This window comes from Eutrigla gurnardus, assembly GCF_963514095.1.
Source record: "Eutrigla gurnardus genome assembly, chromosome: 20".
Taxonomy (NCBI): domain Eukaryota; kingdom Metazoa; phylum Chordata; class Actinopteri; order Perciformes; family Triglidae; genus Eutrigla; species Eutrigla gurnardus.
The window spans coordinates 20,038,910-20,063,966 of record NC_139931.1 but is presented as its reverse complement, the minus strand read 5'-3'; the positions used below and the strand labels follow the sequence as shown (position 1 = coordinate 20,063,966).

Here is a 25,057-nt window from a genome sequence, read left to right as displayed (position 1 = left end):
CCAGTTCAACCCGAGGAAGTGGTCTCATCATTAAAACTCTTTTACATTAGCAATATATGAAGAGTGATGTTATCATTTGTTATTGATTGTTATCAATTGTTGATAATTAGTTACTCATCTATTTTAAATATTAAAAAAAAACACTTTTCCACAATATAATGAAACCCAGGACTTACTTCGAGTGTGGACCAGAAGTGTTGTTGCAGAGTCCAACAGTGTATCATTGGAGTCTCTGGTGTCCCAAGTCTACACAACAAGTCGAGTCCACCAAGTCCCATGTCAAGTTAAACAGGTCCCAAGTCAAATCCAATATGTCCCAGGTCAAAACTAACAAGTACAAGGTCAAAACTAACAAGTCAAGTCCAACAAATCCCACGTCAAATCCAACAAGTCCCAAGTCAAGTCTAACAAGTCCCAGGTCAAATCCAGATGCTTTTCAGAAAAAGTATTTTGGCTATTACATTCTATTAAATGCTATTAAATAAAGGTCAAAATATCCATCCATCGTCTACCGCTTATCGTGTAATCAGGGTTGCGGGGGGGGGGGGGGGGGGGGGGGGGCTGGAGCAGGGTACACCCTAGACAGGTCGCTAGTCCATCACAGGGCTACATCAAAATATTTCAAAGCAAATTGATCACGTGTTTTGTTCTTGTGCTGTAATTGTCAAGGCCTCAGATTTAGGTTAATTCAACACCTGCTGCCTCCAAATGCTTGTCTTTTACTTTCTGTAAAGATTACACATTACTCCTGTTTATATTTACACACTTTTGATTTTCATTTTTTTCCATTGTTCTCTGTTATTGATATTGTTTGTGTTTTTCTTACTCTGTTTGCTAGGGCTCCTGTGAACAGTATGTCATTCACACTAACTGAACCATAAAGAGACTAGATGCATTGAGCGACCAAGTCAGCAGCACAGAGGAAGACTTTAAAAATCAGGCTGAGATGTACTTTTAAAAGTCGAACTTCAGACTAGAAAATTTTGAATTTATTCTGATGTGAAACAGAGTTTACACAAAATGTCAAAGTCTTTGTGTCCTGTGAACTAATGGTAGAAAACATTCAAGAGGAAAGATTCTGCTCATCACATACAATCATTCAGACAGTGACGGTCCAGGGAAAGTTCTTCATCAAACATGTTACTGATTTAGCTTTGCTTTAGAATCACATGACAGAAATAATCATCAACATGACTGTGCTTCATTTACACCATGTCAGAAATCAAATAAAGAGCAGTAGTAAAGACATTTTATAGAGAATAAGTGCAATTTTCTTCATTTCCACCATGTTAATTCCTTCTCTAAACCCTGTATCTAATCCATATTTTACCGTAAATGTTCCACCAGTGCTATAGGTTGTGTGTCAAGAGTTTATTCTAAACCATTATATTTCTGTTCCATTCAAACCCCAAAGGCGTGAAATCAAAAAGAATCCCTCACAATCACGTTGTGTACAGTTGCATTACAATGTACAGAGGAGTTCCCTTCGCAGGTTCATATTGAGTGTCCATTCATGACACGCTTCCATTTCCTGCTACCCATGCTTTCAAAAGATGACTTAAATCAAATCCTTTGCATCTGATTGGACAGCTAAACAGTGGGCAGGCTAAGAGCGTAGCAGGATGCGTCACTACAGAGGACTGTGCTCCTCACACACCTCCCTTATTGCTAAATATATATACTGTATATTGTTTTCAGGAAGAAAATGATGTTTTTTTGCATATTGTTAAAAAGGGGAAATATGACTAGGGTGTGTTCTAAACGGATTACACTTTTTTCAGCTTGACTTTGCGGTCTGTAGACAAGGTGTGATAACAGTGATTCCACAGGTGTGTTACACGTCACCGTGTGAGATGCTCCAATGCAATCTGATGTCGTGGTCACACAAAACGCAAAGCAAGTTTTCACATGGCTTTACTCGCAAGTTTGACCGCAGGATCATTTGTGTATTATTATTTAATTTCTCGCAGGATGGACTGGGACAGTCAAAACCACACGGGTCCTTTAAAACCCACCTTAAATATATTTGAGACATTGTCCCAGTGTGGCAGACACACTGGATAATAATCTACAGAGTGCAAAACAGAGTGAGAGATGAATGCAGGAAATTAACCCTAACCATGACTGACAGCTGCTCTCAGCACTTTAGCTCACTGGAGATGTGAGAACTGTCTGAACTTAATGGATCTGAGATCATTTATACCACGATACATCAGAGGGACAAAAGATGAGTAATTAGTGTTTACAAGCCCAGCAAAGTCAACTCAACTGTAAAGAAAAGAAGACGACAAACTGAGAACAAAAATGTCTAAAATTGCACTTGGAGAATGTTTAAATGTACAGGAAGTACTTTGACTCAGACCTGGCAGGATGTTTTGGCAAAGAACAGAAATATTCTTACACTAAATACCAGTGACACAATGCTTCTCTTTGTTTGCTCAAAAAAAAAAAAAAAAATACATTCATATAAATATCAAAAACTTAACATTAGGCTTGGGCGGTATTACAGTAGTACAGTTCACCGGAGTATTTGGAAATCCCGTCATAAATCCAGACGCTGCTCTTTCTATGATGCTCTGTTGATGTGTTGTAGTGACCAGCAGACACCACTAGAGATCAGTATCTCTATAGTGTAAAAGGAAGCCGAGCTCAGAAAAATGGAGACTCAGTGTTTCCAACTGTTGTTGCCTTAAAAAGCTGATCGATTATAGTCGGGATGTGAGTTTTGTTTATTTCGATTTCACAGTCTCTTTCCTTTTCCTCCTCCTCTTTGCCGCCATTTCAAATGGTTATATCATCCAGTTTTAATGTTTTGTAAATATATTTTATTTTATTTTATGGCTTTACTGAAGTTGATTGCATTATTATATACCATCAACGGACATGTACCGTCATAATGCCGGGTAGGTAAAAAGCTATGAAGAAGGGGTACCGCCCAAGCCTATGTCACATGACTCTGACCCCTGCTGCATGTGCAAATAGAAAGGGAACTTTGATTCACAAAGCTGTAGTTGGAGCTTATAGCTCGAAAAATTACATTATGTAAAATTATCTCATAATTGTACAAGTGCAGATTTATTCTTGTAATATTGTGACTTTTTCCTTGAGGATTTGCAACTATATATTTATAACATTGCGACTTATTTACGTTTTGGAGAGTGGCTGCTTTTATCAGTAGACATATCTTTGAATTAAATAGTTGATATACAGTTTTAATTTTGTTATAAATAATTAGTTAGTATTTTCATGGGTTAGATAGATAACATCTGTGTGGACTATTTACATCGAAACATTTTAATTACAGCGACACTCTTAATATTGAGACGCTTTATTTCCAGTTCAGTGTTAAAAGAAAGGCTTAAATGGGTAACCAATTCAATTTCACTTTGAAGCTAAATGTAATATGGCGACTCCTCTCCTCTGATCCAATAAGAGATCAGAGAGATCCATGTAAAAACAGCTAAAGAAAACCGTAGTAGAAGGGATAATCCCATTCAAATTAATGTAGCAGGATGGACAGTGTGGGAACGATTTTTATGTTTACTGTTGCCATAGTAACCATTGTAGCGGGCCACTTCTGTATAATGTAAACCAACTTTCGTCAAGTGTTGGACTCACTGAGGTTTTCCAGTAGGTATCAGTGGATAGTTGACACATGTTTTCTGTGCAACATTAAAGCAGTGGAATTAGTTGGCTAGTTAACTAGCTTGCTAATTGTGTCATTCTTTAAAGCTACGCTGGTTACAGCAAATGAGCCAAGCAGCAGGTGAACAGCAGCAGAGCCGAGTCTAACGGTCCCTCCACCTTGCTCCTCGAAAAAGATACCTAGCTAGTTAGTTAGCTAGCGAGTTAACCAATCAGACATCCATTTCTGGACAAGGACACGATACCTAGCTAACTAGCCAGATAGCTGTCTCTAGAAAATGACCTAGCTAATGAGCGAACAAGGCAGACATCTGTCTCCAGATAAGGACACGCAACCTAGCTAACTAGTTACCTAGCTAACTAGCTAGCTATCTAGCTAACTAGCCAGATAGTTGTCTCTAGAGAAGGACACGCTACCTAGCTAATGAGCTAACAAGGCAAACATCTGTCTCCAGAGAAAGACAAGCAACCTAGCAAACTAGTTACCTAGCTAACTAGCCAGATAGCTGTCACTAGAGGACACGCTACCTAGCTAATGTGGTAACTAGGCAGACATCTGTCTCCAGAGAAAGACGAGCAACCTAGCTAACTAGTTGTCTAGCTTGCTAGTCACCTAGCTAACTAGCCAGACAGACATGTGTGTCCAGAGCTGTCTTCTATCTTCCTGGTGGGCTGTGACATCACTTTACTGCCCCACTGACAAGTGTTGTCACCATGACAACAAGCTAACAACCATCACATGACCAAAATAAACAGTTCAATGTCCGTCCTGCTCCCGTTCTATTTCTACGGTAAAAACACGATGGATGTCCATCCTACTTTAAAGGAAAAAAAATCCACCCTAAAGCCTGTCACTGTGTTGTTCAGTGTCCGTTTGTTGACCTGTGAATATGATTTAATGATCCGTCATGTATTGTATGCTGGTACACTTTTGAATGAGAGCAACCCTTGAGTGTCCATGTTTAGAAGTGGTAAAAAGGCATTTCCCAGAATGCTGCAGCAACAGTTGGAGGGAAAATATCAAATTAGAACACTTCCTCACTAAATAACTAGAATGCACTGAAGTGAGCATCACGGTAGACGTGTATCCAGGGTGGATTTTTTTTTAGCTCCATGGCCATGTTCCCTTCAGAGCTGGAAGAGTTAGATTCACAACGTGATAACAGCTTGCTTCTTAAACATCTGTTAGGCTGGTACCATTCAGAGGATGGCTGGTTCCTATCTTGCGCTGTCCTCCACCTCCTGGCCTTCAGGCTGTCTCTCCTCTGAGGATGCTTCCTCCTCCACCTGTGATGCAGGCTCTTCCATGTCCTCAGCTATGTTGTCATCGGCAGTATGCGAGTCCTCTTCAGGTGGAGCTGGAGGTGAGACAGCGCCACTCGGACTTGCTTCCTCGACGGGTCCAATGGAGCTGGTTTCACTAAAGGAGTCGGAGCCCGCCCCCGAGCGCCGGAATAACTGACCTGTGAGGACAGCGCAAGTTATTGTGAGTTATCCAACATCAAATATGAAATAGAAATCATACTAGGATGCATTATCAATTCGGTGTGTACGCTCCCAGATCGGATCTTCGAAACACAATTTCCTGATTCCACTGCTTCAAAATAAAAGCTTTTAAATTACAAAATAATGTGGGAAGAATTAGCGGAGCTATATGTTAGCGGCTATCCTTCAATAAAGCAACTCAACGAATACTGCAGGCACTGAAATGTGTTTTTACACCGTTTAACGTATGCTCCTTTGACCATAATCACCTTTCTTTATTTTTATCTTTATTTTTTAATCTTTTTTGCACATTCCTGTACAGCTCTTCCGTCCTTATGTATCAATCATCCCACACTTTATTGTCTTCAATGTATGCACCTTATTCACCAAGACAAATTCCTCGTTGGTGTAAAATCCTTCTTGGTAACAAATCCATTTCTGAGTTGATGAGACGGATCACAAAGGGAGGCTAAGCCCCTTCCAGTGTTCTCTATGGGACCTTATTTCGGAAAAAAATATGTATCAATGACAAGAGCCAAATATTTTTTTCATTACGTATGAATTGTACACCAAACACTAAACTAAATGATCCTACAACACACTGAGACTTGAAAAAAAGATCTTTTAAATTGACAAATTCATGAAATTCATGATACAATTCAAATGGGACCAAAAAAAAAATTGTCTCTTGCCATTGACTACTGTAGATATTTATCCTGAAATAAGAAAGGGGCGGGACACCACCAAACATACTGTAGCTGAAACAAGGCACTAACGTTACTAAAGGGCTAAGCAACGGAATCACCAGAATCAGTGCTTTCACTTCCAAGCGGGGAAGGAAATACAATAGCAAACCGCCTCGTCAGTACCGACACGAGAGATGGGCTGAGAGCTGAAGAGTCAAACATAGAGGATGCAGTGGTAGCTTATTAGCTGTGTTTTATAGATAGGCCTAACCAATCCGAGGACAAAGTGCTCCACAGAAGGTTTGCCAGTAGTCCAAGTACTATTATGTCCTCTTAGCTGGCGATGAGAGCGTTAAGAAGCTTACTCACTGACGGGTACTAATTGACACTTAGCAAGCTCAGGGAGCCTCCTTCCCACTCCAATGACTCCTTATTGAATGACTTGATGCTTAGCCTCAAGGACGAAGGCAATAAGAGCACGTTTCAGGACGCCAAGCAACAGCGGTTTCCTAATAAGCCTTGCAATTAGTCACAGTGCCAACAAGCTGATTTAACCACTTATTTTCTGGATTCATTTCACTGTGCCACTGTCTGGTGTCTTTGTAAAGCACTTTGAATTGCCCTGTTGTTGAAAGGTGCTATAAAAATAAAATGGCCTTGCCTTGTTGTTGATTCATGCAGGTCCAAAATTGACCCCAAATGAACCATGATTTACCAAATGGACATCATGCTGTATTGAAGAAGACTTGAAACTGGTAGATGTAAAGACGCTTGTGCTCAGAAAAAGTTTCTATGTGGACCAGGACCCTTATTTCCAGCCTTCTCACACATTTTAACAGATGACTTCTAGCCTCACTTCACGGCTCCCCATTCGTTTAAGGATTGCTTTTAAGATTTTACTGATCACGTTTAAGGCTCGTCAGGGTCTAGCCCCAGTCTATATTTTAGAAATGCTGACCCCATACGACCCTGTTCGCGGCCTTAGACCCTCGGACGGGGCCCTTCTAACTGTTCCAAAGTCGAGGCTCCAAATCAAAGGCGATCGAGCCTCCTCCACCAGGGCCCCTTGGCTTTGGACTGAGGAGCTACAGCTTGCTGAATCAGTGACTTCTTTTGAATAACTTCTTAAAAAACACTTTTATAGACTTTTGAATTTAATTTATTTATATTTGAGTTATTTATTTTTTTCTACTGCATTTTTACCTCATCTTAACTCTTAAACTCTACCTATCATTTCTCCTGCTCTGCTGATGTGTATGTGGTATCTGTGTATAGACCCGTATGTGTGTATATTCTGTTGTCAAAAGCACTTTGTTTTTAAAGGTGCTATTTAAATTAAGCTATTATTATTATTTGAAGTATGAGCAGGAAGAGCTCAGTCTCTCTGATGGTAGTTCAACACGAGTGGGAACAAAGACGGTGCTACCTGGTAGCTTCTTCACTGAGGAGGTGGGCGTTTCCTGCAGGCTCTGCCTGCCTGCCTGGGCCTTGGTGGAGTACGTCATCTCCGTGGAGTCCAGGGAACCTGTGGACACACACCGTTCACATGCATTCACATACTCTGATATACACTTTGTATTCACACAGTGCCAGAGTTGATGTTACAGCCCTGTATGTAGAGTAGCAACACCTATTAGCAAGAATATTCATTCATGTACATTCGATACAGTCGAGAGAGGGGGGCAGTATTACGAGAAAAAATGTGCATGTTTATAAAGTCACAGATTTGCGAGTTTATTGCAATGCTAACAACTGGCATTTATGCTAGCTAACTTCCCGTGAATGTACGCTTTTATTTTTCTAATTAATACATCAAAGCGTGTGACAACGCCTCGTTAAGTTCCTTAGGGTGATGGCTGAGAGAGACAACCTTATATGGAGTGTTGATGGAGCAGCTACAATGTTAGCAGAGGCGTTTAGTCTGAACACAGCATTACGTCGCATATATGTGTGATGACACTGCTGTTAAAAGGGTCCACACAACGAGCTAGCGTACCTGCAGCCAGGTTGAAGGTCCTGCCCTTTATGGACGTTTGAGACGGAGAGAACCAGTTTAACACTGAGCCAACCAGAGGAAGCTGCCTCAGCATTCCCTGCACACAGACAACAGGAAGTCAAACATTTCAACGGCTCAGACGTGTAAAAGCATAAGACAGCCAGACTCTCAATCAAACTAAACACACACCAACCTCTTCAATGAGTTTCTCCTCATTGGCCTTTTGCAGCTGCAGCTCTGCCTCCAGGATTCCTTTCCTCACCACCTCCGTCATGTTCTCCAGCAGCTACACAGGAAACAGTCACTTCCATTTAGAAACATCAGATACGGCTGTGGACCATGTTGAAAAAACTACAACAAAATAACTGACAATAAGTATGTATTACAAACAATAATGTCCTCTAATCTAGTCCTCTACTAGTGAGCAGGGACTAGTGAATGATGAGTGATGATGTAGGGTTGTAGGACAACGGGAAGTTAGCTGGGATTTCACCATTTCCATTATTGATTAATAAGAATATAATCTCTGTTAATGATACTTCCATGTTTTGTTCAGCAAAATAATCTTGCCAAAAGTAGTGAATGTGATCACAACATGTTTTACAACTGCGAAGGCCTCCATCGGCTAAACAGCCGGACATGTTTATTGTGTTATAAGTTCTAGGAAATGCATTGTTACTGCTAGGTTGCTCTTCTTCACCAGGAATCAACATGATAAGGACATATTCTGGACTATGCGGTTAATGGATCAGTTTTAAATGAGTGTAAACTAATCATTTAATCGTGAATAACCCGTTTTGCAACTATCTAACAACCTTCAAGTAACAGAAATGATAATGTTACCCTTCCGCTCTCCTCTATGTCCCTCCCGAGGGCAGCTACAGTGTCAACCAACTCTGAGACGTCGACGTCCTCGGTTACCATGCCAATAAAAATACAGTCCTCCTCTGTCCCAAACTCGGGGCCTGAGGAGAGACGAGGAGAAGGCAAAGAAAATCAGATAAATACCGAGATACATTTTCACAGGCCTCACAGATGTGAAGAAGTTCTACCAACCAGAGGAAAAGATGATGTCAGTGTCGAGCTCCTGGAGTTTCTTCAGCAGCTCGCTGTTGATTTTCTGCAGCTCCTGCTTCCTCCTGCTTTTGTCCCCACCTTCAGCCTGAGGCTCGTACCTGGGCATTAAACCACAGCAAACACCAACATCCTTAAAGGACTACTTCCCCGGCGGAAACATGAATGTGTATTAAAGGGGGTGACATATGTTTCACTTTTGAGAACCAGGTCATGTTAGCTTGTCGGGACGGAGTTAGGGAAAACTTGAATGGTAAAAGGTATGAACCCCAAAATTCCTGCTACAATCAATATCCATATTTATCATCATGTTTGCTCACAAATTATTTTCATTAATTAGTTGAATTAATTGATTCATTTAATTTTATTTCTGATTTATGACTGAGACCTGTTGTCTACCCTAAATATCCTAAAAAAAGACATAAAAGGAGTCCAGGTGGGTCTCTGAGGGTTTGAGCCGATCCATTCTTACCGGACAACACCGAGGCCGGGCCAGCTCAGCTCCTCTACGTATGTTAGCGATGGGGAGTGTCGGTGTGTTTCCTCTCTGAAGTCCTGTCTGAGGCTCATGGTGGAGCACATGACCGGCAGCAGCCCTGACAGCACCTCCACCAGGTCCACGACGTTCTCATGCTGGGTCCCTAGAACTGGATGGGATGACGAATGTCACGCTGCATGTTCTACCAACATACGTTATATGAAAACGAGCAGTGTGTTCATGTTACCTGCAGCCGTCAGCAGGGGACTGAAGCGGACACATGTACCCTCTTCTTCAAGCTCCACCACGTCCACCCCGCTGGTGGGAACCCGCTGGAGCAGCTGTTCACCCAGCTGCACCCAGGAAGTCATTCAAACATCAGCCGTGTACTCAGCCACAGCTTTTAAACATTTGCTAGCACAATTAACAAAAGAAGTATGGAAATGTATGATGTTTTAACATAATACGTCATGCAATCAGACTTCTTTTTGCAAACAGAGGAGTTTTCCCTCTGATGGCCAGCAGAGAGAATGCAAGTTTAAGGCACTTCACTGTCTGCTTCACCTTTCAGAAGCGGAGGTTGCCTGTTCAGGAAGAGTGCAAAACATGTTGACTCATTTCCAGGTTTTAGGACTCATTCATGCTCCACTCTACAGGGGCCAGCTTTTCACCTCTACTACTACTATGGGTTATTAAAAAAAAGTCAACTGATAACTAACAGCAGGACAAGAAGATTACCACTGAAAGTCAGCGAGCCAGTCACAACAACACTGCTATCTAATAATCTTCAGGTGTATTGGATGATCATCATCTGTGTGTTTATGCTCCGTCTTCCCTTTGATCGTTTGTTTATTGGACTAAATCTAAAAAGCCAGAAGCGTGAAGCGAGGAGACTGTAATGCTACTTTCTACATTCTTATGACAATGCTGAATGTATACTTGGGTCCAGATCTGACATGTTGCACCTTTTTTTTTTATTTTGGCTAGAGCGCCGTTAAAGCCTTTTTATTCATTTTTCAGACAGTGTGGAAACAGGGAGAGAGAGGGAGATGACATGCGGGAAATAAATCCCGGGCGGGAGTCGAACCCGGAACCACCACATCGAGGACATTAAGCCTCTGTACATGGGGGGGCTGCCCTAACCACTACGCACCCGACCGCCCCACATGTTGCACCTTTAAACATATTAATTTCACTCATATAATAATAATAATAATAATAATAATAATAATAATAATAAGAGTTACCCATCTGTTGAAGGCATCCTGCTTCTCTTTCTCCCCGGCACAGTAACCTTCCACCGAACCCCCACTGGACACTATCGGCACAGGGGGAAGGGAAATTATTATTTTGTGTATATTGACATTATCATCTTAATATTATCTCAATAATCCATGAATGTCATTCCAATGTTTCACTATGAAACAGTTTGTGTAACAAAGGTCAACGTACTCAAGTTTGATCTTGTGGTCTTCTTAAGCAAAAGACTAGAGGAAACCCCCTCACACTCTACTACTACTACTACTACTACTACTACTACTACTACTACTACTACTACTACTACTACTACTACTACTACTACTACTCAATTTCTACAGGGAATTCATTTTCTATTTGCTAATGTTATGCATAGCAATAAGCATTAACTAATGCTAATTGCTAATGCTAACTGCTATGGTTATCATTATGGCTAGGTAAGTAATATAAATGTCTATTATAGTGACAAAATACAGTTTCAAGTCTTATAAGCATTTGTGGGTTTTAGCATTAGCAATTAGCATAAGTGATTCAAAGGTCAACTGAAAGGGTGAGTGAATGACATCATTATGACATCACATGTGACAGCTGTGGGGAACATTACCCAGTGAAACAGTGAGGAAGCTGAACAAAAGCTCTCACAGCATCCACTGGGTCAAAGATCAGTGGAGGGCATTCACGTCTACAGCGATGATGTATTTAGTGGGCGGAGCCAAGCTGGTGTCAGAAAGTCACAGTTGTCTAGCAGCGCTGTTAACATGAGAATATGGATCATCTGCCTTCTCTGATTATTGAAGTGGTTTTCCAGCAGGAGACAGGCTGAGTTTAATAAGCTAGAAACTGTCAGATTATTTTGAGAGAATTGCTTTGTATTTGTTTTTAGGAGGTTAACGATGCATTGAACTACCCATGTCATCTCCCTTCCTTGCTTTTTTCTGATACATGAATAGCTTTTAGCAATCTAAGAGACTGTGATGTAAATGTCTCCCTTTTCATGAACGACAATAAAGACATATTTTAATTTTAAAAAATGATATCACAGATATATTACTGTATACTAGGGGTTTCACCAACAAGTCGACTAGTCGAGTAGTCGACTACCTTCACCACTAGTCGGCGCTGTAGGCAACAGTCAACTAGTCATGGACAAAATGGCGGCTACTGTGGGGAGTGCTGACCGTGGCGCTGAGCTGCGGCGGCAAAAGTAGTAGGCTAGTGTTACGCACTGGATTGAATTGTTTTTTTGTTACCACCATGGTGTTTTGGCTGTAATTTGGTGAGTCCGGTTACTTTTCTTATTTGCAAGATGTAATGCTGTGTTCTAGCGTTATAGTATGTAGGCTATTGTTGTGTGTATTACGTCCGTTGTCATGGAAACCCGGTGCCAGCCGACACTCGAGCCGGCATCTCTTTGATTTTGTTGTTCTTTTGTTTATAAGAGCCACATCACTAGGATATTTATTTTTATTTTCAAATGTAATCCTGTATAGTTTTACATGTGTTGCAGTGGGATGTTTGAACTCTCTAATACAGTTTTCATTGTTGAGAAGATCCCCTTTGTGTGTCTTTGTTACATAACGACTAGTCGACTACTATTTTGAAAAAAATGTCAACTAGTTAAAATTGGTAGTCGTGAAACCCCCACTGTATACCATTCATTGAATCCTGTTATAACGTTTGATCAGTGGGGTTTACCATTAAAACATAGCCAGAGAAATGTATTTATGATTATTGACTCCATCATTGACTGATTATTATGAGTGATAAAAAGGAAATGAGAGAATTTAGGCTGATTTCATCAGTCTGTTTAATGGCTGCTTTTTTTCTTTAAATGGTGTCTTCAAAATTAATATTCTATAAAAATGATTTTTTTTTGTTGTATTCCATTCTGACATCCTATGGCACTTTGAGCTCATAATATCTTCATCTACAAATCCTTTTTAGTTTTGAAGGTAATTGTTAACAGACATGAAAAATAAAGAATGTGCCGAGTCATGTTTGGAGAGTCCTCTCTTACCGGCTCTCATTTCCTGTGAAAACCTGAAAAGCACCACAGGAGAGCCGAGTTCATCCTCCACCTGTTGGACGCACAAGACACAGACGAGAGCCGTCATTAACATTACACTTCACTAGTCATCAGCTGTCTCACACGCAAAATCATCTGTCATCTGTTGACAGAGTGAGACGTCGACATGGGTTGAAGATGCTGCTTTGTGTCCGTGGCGACTGAAGCTGCCGTATGTGATCATACCCGTGTGTCACATACGCTCCTTGGCCGTTATGGACGTGATGGCAGCTCCAGAAAAACTGGTTGATCTTTGAAAGCTTTCTCGTAGGCGACTGGACTGGAGACGTCTCTCCTCTCATCCAAGAGGCTTCTTCACTTCTGACTGACGAGTGGGGAGATGAGGTATTTCCCTCCCAGCCCAAACGTGAGTCATTAGCCCTTTTGGGACAAGTGGACCCTGAGCTCTGTTGGGACATGGTCCCTCTTTAACCCCTCTCTCAAACCAGCTGTCTTCCTTGGCCAGACTGTAAATATTGGTGTCCTTAAGGAGTGTCCCTTGTCCTTATGATGCAGACAGACTGCTGAGTCCTGACCTGAGGAACCGGCACTCCTGTTTTGTGCCATTCGCTTGTGCAGCAGTTGTTTAGTTTCCCCAGTAAAGAGGTCTGTACATTCCTCACACACTGGACTACACACACCACATTGTCCAGATGCTTTCTGGGTATTTTTTCAAGCTGTTGCCTCGTGGTGTTGCTGGACTTGAAGTGTACTGGGATGTGGTGTTGAATATATGAGTTTCTGCAAAGTAGGGGATTACAATTGTGTTGCATTTGGTGTTGTTTTCTTCTCTGTGCATGTTGTGTCTTTGTTGTGTTGATGAAGCCCAGTTCAGGATGTTTGCAGGGATCCACATGTGTTGTTGCTCTTTTCCTTTCCCTCTGTACTTGTGGTGCTGGTGCTGGAGGCTTCTGATGACACCCTGACTTTGAGTGAAAAAGTAGATGATTCCATGTTGAGGCTTCCGTCGTCTCTGCAGTTATTTTGGCAGGATGATGGTGACATCACATTTCCATGTCGTCCCGTCCTACATTTCAATATCGCAAATTTATACTTTGATCATTGCAGCTGTTTTCGGAAGACTAAGCTTTTTCAAAAGGCATGCAGGGAATATTGCTTTGTGACGTGTTTCCACTCCACAGTGGGATATTTCTGACACTAACACACCAGTCGACATTTCAGCATGGTAAAGCAGAACATAACGAGAACACCTACGGATGTTTTGATGGAGAGCAGACCTTTTAACATCTGCAGGAGCTGCTGGCTCTAGAGGGAGAGAGAGAAAAAACGTGAAAGGAGATGATTTTATTGCCGAGCCCCATAATATGACACTTTTACTTTCCTCCAGAACTTTTAAAAACGTGTTGGAGAAATACACAAAAAAGAGAGAAATGTCAGTTAAGCGATGCTCACCAGAGAGGAGGCGTGGCTGATCTTCTGGACTATTCCATTGTGACCGAGGGACTGCAGGGAGAGCCAGAGAGGCAGCCCTCGCAGCTTCATCGCCGGATGGCTGGACGTCAGACCGGCTGCCAGAGACTGAAACGCAGAGCACAAAGTGGTCCATCTATGAAGCGAGGAACCTCGGGAACTCATCTCATCTGCCCACCAACATTCCCTTTGGTACAACTTGTTTTGAAATGTGCTAGCTATAACAAAAAAGTTGATTTATGTATCACAAAGTCATATTCACGTCATCATTGACTGCATTAAAAACCTTGCAATGTCTTGTGGGATCAGTCTATTGTAGCATGCGGTGGGCAAGAACGGAGAAGTCACAATGGTTTATGGGACCGGTGGATTTCACGGTACCAGCAGTCGTTTTGTGTCAGACTCACAGTATGTAGAGCTACCACATAGCCAGTAGAGGCGCTAGTGGACCAGGAGACTAACGTTAAACGCCATCGGGCTTCCTGCAAAAGTTGTAGCCTTTCCACCGACTCAGTGAATTAACCAGGTTGAAAGAACCAGCACTTCGGACAGACCGTCATCTCTATGCACTCTGCTTGAGGAATTTATGGATCCACAAGAGGACGGCCAAAACATAAAGGTCCAGGATTAAGCTAGCAAAGCTAACTAGAAGGATGGAGTCAACAAATAACGGTAAAAGAATATTAAAGCAGGACACAGACCGCTCTGAGCTGGTGTCTGGATCAGCAGAACTTCCTTCAAAAAACAAGTAAAAGTAACAACGTGGCTCTAATTACCGACCAAACGTTCTGATAAAATGAGACTCAGCATCTTTTCTGAATCTGTTCAAGCATCTCCTGTAATTAATCCAACACTTAATCCACCAAAGAGCACATGTTAGTCTTATTTAACCTGAATTGGTCTGAAGGAAAATAATTCCCCCAACACTCTACATTCTCCACTTACTGTGGTGTCTTCCTGCTTTTAGCAGCTTTCCCTCATAAACTTTTCACAGATCTCCATTTGAATTTATTATCATTTAGTGTTTTTTGCTTCTGGTAGCCTCTCTCCATCTCCTGCTGCAGTACCACTCTCCACCTGAACTGTTACTGAATCGACGGCGGGGGCGCTGTATTACAAAAACACTTTATTAAATTCTGTTTGATGTTTGATCTGGTGTCGGTATAGGGGACAACAGATTACTGTGTACCATGTACACTCTAATTAATGCATTACATTTTAACGTGCTAATTGGAAAAACAAATCTTCTGTTCTAACCCTTCACCTGACGTTTACATGTTTGCAGTGGTGTCATATCGAAGTCACAATGTTGATACTGTAGAGCTAAACAGAAGACAACTAATACAACTGTGAGAAATCTTCACTTGGGTAGTTCAGGTTTACACCACCCTATTGAAGTCAGTTTGACTGGAAGCAGAAAATGCAATTTCCCCAGCAACCAAACATTGCCACGAAAACATCGCTCTGTGTTGAATCCATTGGTATGACCTGATGTGAGCCTACCAGAGCTGGGTCTTCATGTCTGTAGAGGGTGACAGCAGTTACAGCAGGGAGTCCCAGCCACTGACCCGGAGTCAGGGTCATACTGTCACTTCTGGTGGCTGCCTGGAGGGGAGACGACGCACACGTCACTATAGAAAGTGGACATTTCCTGTGTGTCTTGCTGCCATAACCACAGGCAGGCACCATGACATTTGTGACATTGCTGGCTTCATTTATCTGGAACAGTGATGGCGTTTGGACTCTCCACTAGAGACATGAAGGTCCATAATGTGACGGCTGTCAGTTGTAAAATAATGATGGAAAGAAAGATTTGTTTTTGTTCTCTCGCTGGCCTCATTAACGCATTTTCAAGCTGAACGATTCTAATAAAATGCAAGTTTGTCTTAAAACAATTTTCACATGCCCATTTGGAGGCTGAAAGAGTTTTAAGTCCTTGTTACACTGGCTGTGAAAAAACATCAGCCAATGCTAATTAATACGAGGCAATAGAGGCTGAGTTAGTTGTAGTAAACCAGCCGAAGTGTCTTTTGCTAGACACAGTGAATCCAGCACCTCTGGATGACCCAGAGGAACCAAGGTGAAGAAGGTTGAATCTGTATCTATTGGGCCCTTGTGGCTGTGAGTGGATGAGAGAATTACCATGATAGCAGAGGGGACCTGACCCAGGGCCAGGGTTGCCAGGTTGACCCTGAAGAGAAAAACACAACACCATAGTTTAAGTCAGAAATATTGTGCATTCCAGTGATTTGGATGAATTTGTGTTGAGAATGAAGCAGATACATAAGACCATGTATATCAGAGAGTATAAGAGTTGACCCACCCCTCCACATGGAGCCACATGTTGTACTGATCACACAGGTCCTTCAGTCGACCCAACTTGTCTGTATGTCCTGCCCCAGGGGTGCCTGGGGAAAAAAACAGCGGTAAAAACAACGTTCAGCTCCTGTAGTGTACTTCCTGTGTCGATAGTGGGATTTTCCTTCACCTGCGTTGGCAATCAACAGCAGTGGAAGCTTCCCGGCGTCGATGTCCTCTTTGATGACTTTGTCCAACAGGGCGATGTCCTGACAAAGACAAACAGGATGTGAGTCTCAACAAGTCATCTGAACTCCAGTGTAACAGTGTGTTTTCATTCGGATTCTCTTACCATTTGGTGTTGGGATCCAAAGATGGTGTTGCATGGGACGGTGCAATGGCTAGAGAGAGGGAGGCCGAGCTAACCACACAGAGACCGACATTAAATATTGTTCCATCACAGATGTTCCATATTAGAAACTATTAGTCATAGATGTGGTCTTTCAACACTGATACAACGCTGGTTTTTCTACCAAAAGGACATTTGTTAAATACCTCCAAGTAAATAAAGAGCATTTTAATACAGCTTGACTTTCTGATGGACTCGTGTCGGAGCCTTCCTACCTGGCTGCACAGATGTTGGCCCAGGCCAGGCCTGCCTGACGCACTCTGGTAGATGACTGGCTGTTTGGAGCCGAGGACTGCGTAGCCCTCAGAGGCATATTCTTCATACCGGGCGTTAATGACCAGCCGACACACTTTGACGAGGCCATCCCTGTCGTCCTCGTGGAAGTAGGCGGAGCCGTTCTCATACCTGAGGGACCGATCAGAAAGCAGAAAGTAACATCAACCAGAGCTGTTACTAAGACAACCAATGGTAAAACAACAAGTTTGATTGATAACCTTTCAAATAATTAATGAAACAAAAATATATGTATAAACTAATGTGATAATGTGACAAGTTTCTGGGATCTCATCACTATGGCTGACCAAAAACAAGGAACATTATTCAACCGACAACCAGAAATAAAGAGTTTTATACATAGTCTGGTCTGGTCTCTGGACTAATGTGAACTACTATCTAGACCTCTGGGGGACCACAGACAGTCTCTGGTTTCTCCACATAGTCTGGTCTGGTTTCTGGACTAATGTGAACTACTATCTAGACCTCTGGGGGACCACAGACTGTCTCTGGTTTCTCCACATAGTCTGGTCTGGTTTCTGGACTAATGTGAACTACTATCTAGACCTCTGGGGGACCACAGACAGTCTCTGGTTTCTCCACACAGACACTGGAGACATGATTATGAAATATTTTGTTTAAATCATTTCAAGTCTAGTGCTGTTTGCTTGGAGACAGTTGGTGAACTCAGCTGCCTTCATGTGTCATTTCAATTTGCCACATTTGCGGCGTCTGATGCAAATTTGTGTCTATTAGTGTCTTTTCATTGACTTTGAATGCAATCGCACTGCGGAAAATATGTGCTTTTGATGTGAACACAGCATTAGTTACTTTATTTCTTTATAGAAGTTATGCATCCCTACAGTTTGTGCTCCTGCCGTGGCCGGTTTCTACTCCAACGTACCTGAACAGTCTGCAGAGCCACAACGTGGTGTCAGACAGGATCCGAGTGGTCAGCTTCCGCAAGCGCTCTCTGTCCAGCACCGAGATGTAGGCTGCCAGGCTGTGACCCAGCAACGCCATGTGACCGTGTTCCCCCACATTCTGCATCCTACTGGCGACAGCACAGAGCAGCTGCATCATACACCCGAGTGTCATAGTTGGAACACAAGTTGTGTGCGAGTATTAGTTGTAATAAAAATGAACCAGTCAAAAGCAAAAGGAACCAAAACTGACGTCCCGACTATAAAAAATCCGCTTTTTAAAATAACAAAAGAAAAAAAAAACACTGAGTCTCCATCTGTCTGAGCTCAGCTTCCTCTTCCACTCTAGAACGACCTCTGGTGGCGTCTGCTGGTCACTACAACACATCAATACAGCATCATAGAAAGAGCAGCGTCTGGATTTATGTGTTGAAACTCAGGATTTCTAAACACCTGATGTACAGCAACACCGCCCAGGTCTAGTACTACCTGGTGTATTGGTGTCACCGATTCCTTCTACTTACTGCTGGCAGGGCTTGTCCTCTTCCTCATCATGAATGAGGTCATCAACAAGGTGCAGCATTGTGGCAATATCTTGACCACTGCAGAGGAGACACAAAGACACTATTTACACTCTGGATGACATGGAAGTTCGTTGTCTCCTTGCTACTTCACATGCCGGCTGACTTGAGAAGACTTGTTATGGAAGTACAATAATACAGTGCTGGAGTGCCCCTTTGAATGTCATTAAAAAAACGGATACAAGGGCCGATCACACCACTAGACCACACCGTCACTAGAAACACAGTGCCTCGTGCGCCCAGCGTGAGTTCCTCTCTTACGCCACTTGTCACGTTTTTTCTACGAATTTTTACAAGTGAAAATATTGTCAACTTTTCAACACCCAGCATGGAGTCACACGCATCGTCAATGGAGCCAGAGGTGGGCTTTACTACTTCATGACTTGCTTCCTGCCTTGATGCAGATAGATGTGGTAGGATCGGACAACGAAAGGTTCATACTAATAGTTTTTAATAAGAATGAACTATATATTTTTTCAGCATGTCGGGAACCCCAAATCTTTAATCTTTGGTTTTTATGGTCTTTTGGTTTTCTTTATGGTTTTTGAAGCGGCCACTCCCGTTCCAACCACAGTCTGTCAGTGTCGTCTGCTAATGTTATCTTCGTAGCTAACGGCATTGGTAGCAACCTGTCAATCAGCAGGTAGCCCCGCCCCTAAAGCATCCCCTGCTTTCTGGTCTGTTGGACTCTAAATGGACCATAATGTACTAAATGAACATCATGCTGGATTGAAGAAGACTTGAAACTAGAGATTGAGACCATAAACTCATGTTTACAATGTTTACTGAGATAATACATCAAGAGAGAAGTAGGACCAATTTCTCATAGACTTCTATACAATCTGATAGGAGTCGCCCCCTGGTGGCCAGCAGAGAGAATGCATGTTTAACACACTTTAGTGCTGGCTACACATCAGAGGTCGGCACCTGGTTTTGAAGAGTCTCAGTATGTTCGGGGCCACAGACACCAAATGTAACACAGAAAATTGGCAGGGAAGTTAAACAGTACCGTATTCCCACCATATAGAGGCTATTATGCCACTTTAATGAATGACAATCCAATTGACTGCAGCAATTAGGCTGAACTTAATGGCCTGGCTAGGGTCCTTTATGATACTTCAAGGTTAAGTATCAGTTTTATAAACCACTGCTGAGCTCTCTCTTGCCACCAGAAAAGGTGGAAAGTCACTTCAGAGGCCAGCAGAAACGTAGAATGTGTGTGTGTCTTACTCTCCCTGCAGCGGTCCAGGGATGCTGCTTCTGCTGAAGCGCCTCTTCTCTGGTTCGGCCTCCAGCTCTCTTCACAGTACAAAGACACAGAGATGCTCTATTACAGTCACATAGAAAGGTGCATGTGGTTATTGGTGAGACACTCTTTAAGATTATGGAAATGATTCATGAGGATGCAACACCAAGCAAACTAGCGAAATGTGAGCGTTAAAAGAGGCGCTAACATGACAGAACCATCAGAAGGTCGTTGATGGACCTTGTTGTCATTTCTCCAGCTGTCTTACTGGTTTTCTAAATTAAAGGAATAAGTAAAATAGCCTTGTATCTGACCTCTGTCCTTCTCCCAGGATTCCCATGGCTTCATTCAGATTCCTGCCGACTTGAGCAAACGTCGAGTCCACCATCATCTAAAGTGTGTGTGTGTGTGTGTGTGTGTGTGTGTGTGTGTGTGTGTGTGTGTGTGTGTGTGTGTGTGTGTGTGTGTGTGTGCTGGGAGAAAAATCAAGGAGAAAAGTATGACAAACATTTTTAAAATCAGTCATTACAAATATTACAACAATTAAAAGAGCAGCTAAACCCCAATGATGAGTAGCCCTGGGCAGGGCTGTCCCAAGCCTTTTGGGGGCCAAAAGCAGAATTTGATTTGCCCCCACCACCACCATGGAGTCACCAGTGCTTGATGATTATTGACACCAATGTCACACTATTAATAGAGTGACTATTATTATGAACTCAAGAGTCTTTGGGATTGCCAGTTAGTGTGGAAAAAAGGGAAAAATGGCTGACGGTGGTTAGTCGGTGATGGTTTGACGGTAAGCGGGCGGCATTTCGGTACCAGTCCCAAGTAACAAAGTAACCCAAATACATGTTGCAAAATTAATTCATACCACGAAAGATTCATCACTGACATGTCTGTCTGAGTGTCAAACCACTCGACCATAAAAACGCAGGTTGTGCAACGAACTGGCAACCCATTGAGAGTGCATACGCTTTGAGCAACAGCTGTGTTGTGACGTGAATGCAATGGAAGGGAGGAGTGCGAGTGCAACATCTAGTGGCTAGCAATTAGCATAAACCAATGTGTGACGTGAAACAAAACAGTGGAGTCCAGCTCCATGTTAAGGTAACGTAGACCGAGTCCAGCAGTTCATGTGGTGCCTTTTATGCTCCGTAACTGCGGCATGGAATTAGCAAGCTAGCTAGCTAACTAGCCCGCCACTAAAAGAGTAAAACTTAGCAACTTAATGCTTCACCCACACACTCTTGTCAACGATGTAGGAAGGCACATTCCTATCAGCAGACAACAAGTCTGTTTCACTGATTCACCAGCGTTTATAATGTTCTCATGGTTTCATTTCAAGTCCACAGTAAAGAGAGAAAAGGCCTGCCACTAATGATACACTGGTTATGAAAATGAGCCAATGATATGCTATATTTCCACAGGACAGATAGGCATACATAGACACACTGATATTGTAGAAGACAGCCTCCATTGTTTGCTACGTGTTATAAAGTGTATATGCTGGTGGATAAGCAGCAGTGCAGTGAGGGAGAACGGAGCCATAAAGAAGGAGCAAAGTTTAGCTTCAGATATGTACAGAGAGCACACAACCCAAGGAGGGCTAGTTCTGTGTGAACAGGCTCTATGGATCAGTCAGAATGGATCCCAGTCCAGCTTCTACTCTTCGTCCCTTCAGGCCTAACATGAACCCACTTCACTGGCTTTTCTGCTAGATTCAGTTACCAAGAGAGCAGGAAAACAGCAGCACACAAGATAATGACCTTTTTCCTTAACACTAAAGGTGATTTTTTAAAACATTATCTTGATATCTCATATCTCGTGAGTCTGTGCACGTCATCTGTGTGGCAAACATGTTGAAACTACCACAGAAGAGGTTGCAAGTTCTTTGCATGGTGACGTGGAAACATTTTGTGCAACACAGCCGTCACAAACTGTTGTTTAGAGATCATAATAAAGGTCGAGGTCTGAGCAGGGGGAGCAGGAAGTGGGGAATACTTGTCAGCAACCAGCTTTACAAATGACACATTTGCTTTTATGCCAATGTGAAGCGTGCTTTGTGGACTAAAAGTAACTGATACATATGTAAAGAAACGTTAAAGTGTTCGGTTTGAAAATACCCCAACATCAAACTGAACATTAGAGAACCTAAATGACGTCACTTACTTGCAACAGTCACCTCACATGCTGATTTCACTTTATTAGTAATAAACTGGTCAAAACAAACACAAGACGGCTCCAGACTAACTTTTCAACTGACAACACTTCTTTTGGTACAGCATATTATTAATCAGTAATGCATAGTAACTAAGTACATTTACTCAAATACTGGACGCATGTGATACTACTTTCTACTCGACTACATTTTAGAGAGAAATATTGGACTATTGACTTCACTACTTCTGTGCTATTCGTAAGTAGAGGTGGGAGAAATAATAAATTCTGTGACGCATCGCATTGCTTTGTTGAAAGATTCTGCATCAATGCAGTAAAGTCTACAACTGATTCAACCAAATCATTCAATTGATTTTTTTTTGTTAGAAATTTTCCAGATAGTAATGTAGCCCAGCAACCTTATCATACAAATAGGAATTGGTTTGAAAGATTTGGAGAAGTATATTCTCATTATATTTAAATAAAAAACGAGATGCATCGTGTGAATTGTTTAATAATCAAATCGTGAGGTGACTGACGATTCCCACCACTTTTTATAAGTATATGAAATATAATGCATCGATACAGATCCAGTTATTCGAGGCAGTATTGGTGCATCTCCATCACATAGACACATCTATTACTGAATCTCGACATGTCAGTAAATTCTACTATTAGCATGACTAAAGACTCTGTAGTCTTATTGTCCTCTGGCTCACCCGAGTCCCAGTTTTAAGCAAAATTAGATAAGTTCCCAGTGTTACACAGTTACCCAACCAACTCCCGACCATGGAGAAGGAGGCTGGAGGCCAAGATCAAGGCGACACGGAGAGAAGTTAGCCAGCCAACAGAACTACAGAAAGGGGCTATGGAGTAGACCAAAGTCTCCATACCAGGATGTTCTTCACAGACACTAATATATATATATATATATATTAGTGTCTGTGAAGAACATCCTGTTTATTCTCCTCGCCTCTATGTATCCAGTGGAGCTGCTCAGCTGGGCAGCCAGAGCTGTGAGTCTGGCTCCAGTGCCTCTGGTATGGAGACTTTGGTCTACTCCATAGCCCCTTTCTGTAGTTCTGTTATATGTTATATATATATATATATATATATATATATATATATATATATATATATATATATATATATAGTGTATATATAGTAAAAGTAAAATAGTATATTCATGACCAAATATATACACAACCATTTATTTCCATGTTTACTTCCTCTTTGTAAAGCACATCTTAAACCTCTTTTAGAAGCGTTTTCATTCAAATAGGATTATTGTCGTTGTTACTACAGGCGTTTCAGTGCAGCACCCTTTTAGACCAAAATGTAAACGTCTGACTTAGTTTTGATGCGTATTTTATTAGCGTGTATATTGAGAATGTCGGTAGCTACATGATTGCAGGTGTACGTGTCACGGCTTGACAGCAGGACCAGAGGAGGATCCTCGGACTAAGCGGTTAGGCTGGACCGCGGCGTCAGCAGCCGCAGGGTCCATTAGTGAGACAGCAGCTGCAATGGTACACGGAATATTACACGTTCCGTGGAGCTTCCTCCCGGCCGACGGGTCACACAGCAGCAGCCGAGAACGGGAGGAGGCTTCACACAGCTGACCGACACGTACCTTCCGGCACAGCGCTGACAGCCCAGCCGGCTCGGCTGTGGGAGCGGGGGACGGGACGGACACGGTCCGCGGCCAGGAAACGTCGCGGTGTCCCTTCAGTAGTCTCCGGGAAAGCGGGCTGAACTTCTGCGTCGGACGCGTATTGACTGCTCGGACCGCTTTCTGTATCCCCGCAGAATCAACGCTCAGCCAGCAGCAGGGTGGTTTACTTCCTGGTTTGGCGCGCGACGTGCGTTCCACGCTGGCAGCACCCGACGTCACGCTCTGGCATCGAACTGGCCAGTCAGGCGGGAGCTGATGACGACGGCGGATTTGTTTTCTAATCGGGGTTGAAGGAGCCGGTGGACACGCAGTCAGACAAGGAAACAGGAAGCAAAGCCCCCCAAAATTCAAAACCAATATAGCTGGCTATTAAATCGTGTTGTTGATTGACATGTAAGTGGAAAGCATTTCATTTCAACATATTGGGCTGTACAGAAACACACCCTCTGCTGGTCAAAACCCGGCTATTGCAATTGAATTGTGCTATTGGACTGATCTGGAGTCAGGTGATGTATATGGAGGCAGCTCACCAACCGTCAAGATCCCCACCTATAAAACCAACATCCTTACCAGGCAGCAACATCCGGTTTCTCTCTGCTGGCCATCAGGGGGCGACTACTCATCGTAAACAGAAGTCTGATTGTATTGAAGTCTATGAGAAAATGATCCTACTTCTCTTATGATCACATTGAATATTGTAAGCATGAGTTTATGGTCTCAGTCTCTAGTTTCAAGTCTTCTTCAATCCAGAATGATGTTCATTTAGTACATTATGGTCCATTTAGAGTCCAGGGGATGTTTTAGGGTGGGGCTACCTGGTGATTGACAGGTCGCTACTACGCCAACTGAACAACTTAATGCTTCATCAACAGTCTCTTGTCACAGACACACGGTGCAACAGATTACATTCAAGGTATTGCACTCCCACTTTTGTCCACAGGCACCAACAAAGTCAACACAAAACGTATAATAAAAATAAATAATAAAACACCACATTGTTTTTCTTAATAAGAACTTGAATGCACTGCCAGTTCAATTGAAGGAGCTACAAAGGGCTTTCAAGGAGACGAGTGATTTGATCGAATTCACCAGAGCAACCACGCCCAAATTCTCAGGAGAGGCCATTGCACAAACATTAATCTGCCAAGTCTCCCAGCACAGCTGGTGTCTCTGAATAAACAAGTCGGTCAATGATCCACTGGATAAAGCTGCTGTATCACATTCTATTGGGACAAGATCACACTTTTGTTACAGTAAGCTACTGTGTCATTTTGCAACATGATCCTTTTATGTCTTAAGACAGCTTTAAAAGCTGTAAAAACAAAGTAAAAAAAAGTTTATTATAAGTAAGTAAAAGTGTATTGTAGATTTTAAGAAG

At 42.4% G+C, this 25,057-nt stretch overlaps 2 protein-coding genes across 4 annotated transcripts in view; one reads left to right on the top strand and one right to left on the bottom strand.

Annotated features, from left to right (window-relative positions):
- LOC311031491 (ornithine decarboxylase-like) overlaps positions 1–25,057 on the top strand; it is a gene marked incomplete at its 3' end in the record, with an annotated part of 229,983 nt that overhangs the window by 97,997 nt on the left and 106,929 nt on the right. The window lies entirely within an intron of this gene.
- On the bottom strand, positions 953–24,291 carry pdxdc1 (pyridoxal-dependent decarboxylase domain containing 1). 3 transcript variants are annotated; one of them, XR_014598986.1, is made up of 23 exons: positions 20,162–20,314; positions 19,832–19,900; positions 18,545–18,622; positions 18,002–18,151; positions 17,040–17,229; positions 16,768–16,836; positions 16,606–16,684; positions 16,441–16,525; positions 16,260–16,308; positions 15,621–15,722; positions 14,100–14,225; positions 13,902–13,952; positions 12,639–12,699; positions 10,612–10,682; positions 9,612–9,717; positions 9,359–9,533; positions 8,869–8,987; positions 8,656–8,777; positions 8,006–8,098; positions 7,813–7,909; positions 7,243–7,341; positions 4,132–5,108; positions 953–3,997 (listed from the first exon to the last, which is right to left on the bottom strand). XR_014598986.1 is itself a non-coding variant. In XM_084036222.1 (23 exons), the coding sequence occupies exons 2-23, from the start codon at positions 20,236–20,238 to the stop codon at positions 4,864–4,866; spliced, it is 2,313 nt and encodes a 770-aa protein (XP_083892348.1). In that variant the 5' UTR covers positions 20,239–20,264; positions 23,638–24,291; the 3' UTR covers positions 953–4,863. The 3 variants fall into 3 exon arrangements, 2 of the variants coding, with proteins under 2 accessions (XP_083892348.1, XP_083892349.1); XM_084036222.1 differs by adding an exon at positions 23,638–24,291 and having other exon boundaries at positions 953–5,108; positions 20,162–20,264; XM_084036223.1 differs by having other exon boundaries at positions 953–5,108; positions 18,002–18,148.

What these genes read in the sequence shown, in the direction of transcription:
- pdxdc1 (XM_084036222.1), bottom strand. Translation starts at nt 20,238, where the DNA reads ATGATGGTGGACTCGACGTTTGCTCAAGTCGGCAGGAATCTGAATGAA. An exon ending in ATCCTGGGAGAAGGACAGAG is followed by an intron (nt 19,901 to 20,161) that starts GTCAGATACAAG and finishes TGTACTGTGAAG; the next exon opens with AGAGCTGGAGGCCGAACCAG. An exon ending in AGGAGAAACTCATTGAAGAG is followed by an intron (nt 7,910 to 8,005) that starts GTTGGTGTGTGT and finishes GTCTGTGTGCAG; the next exon opens with GGAATGCTGAGGCAGCTTCC.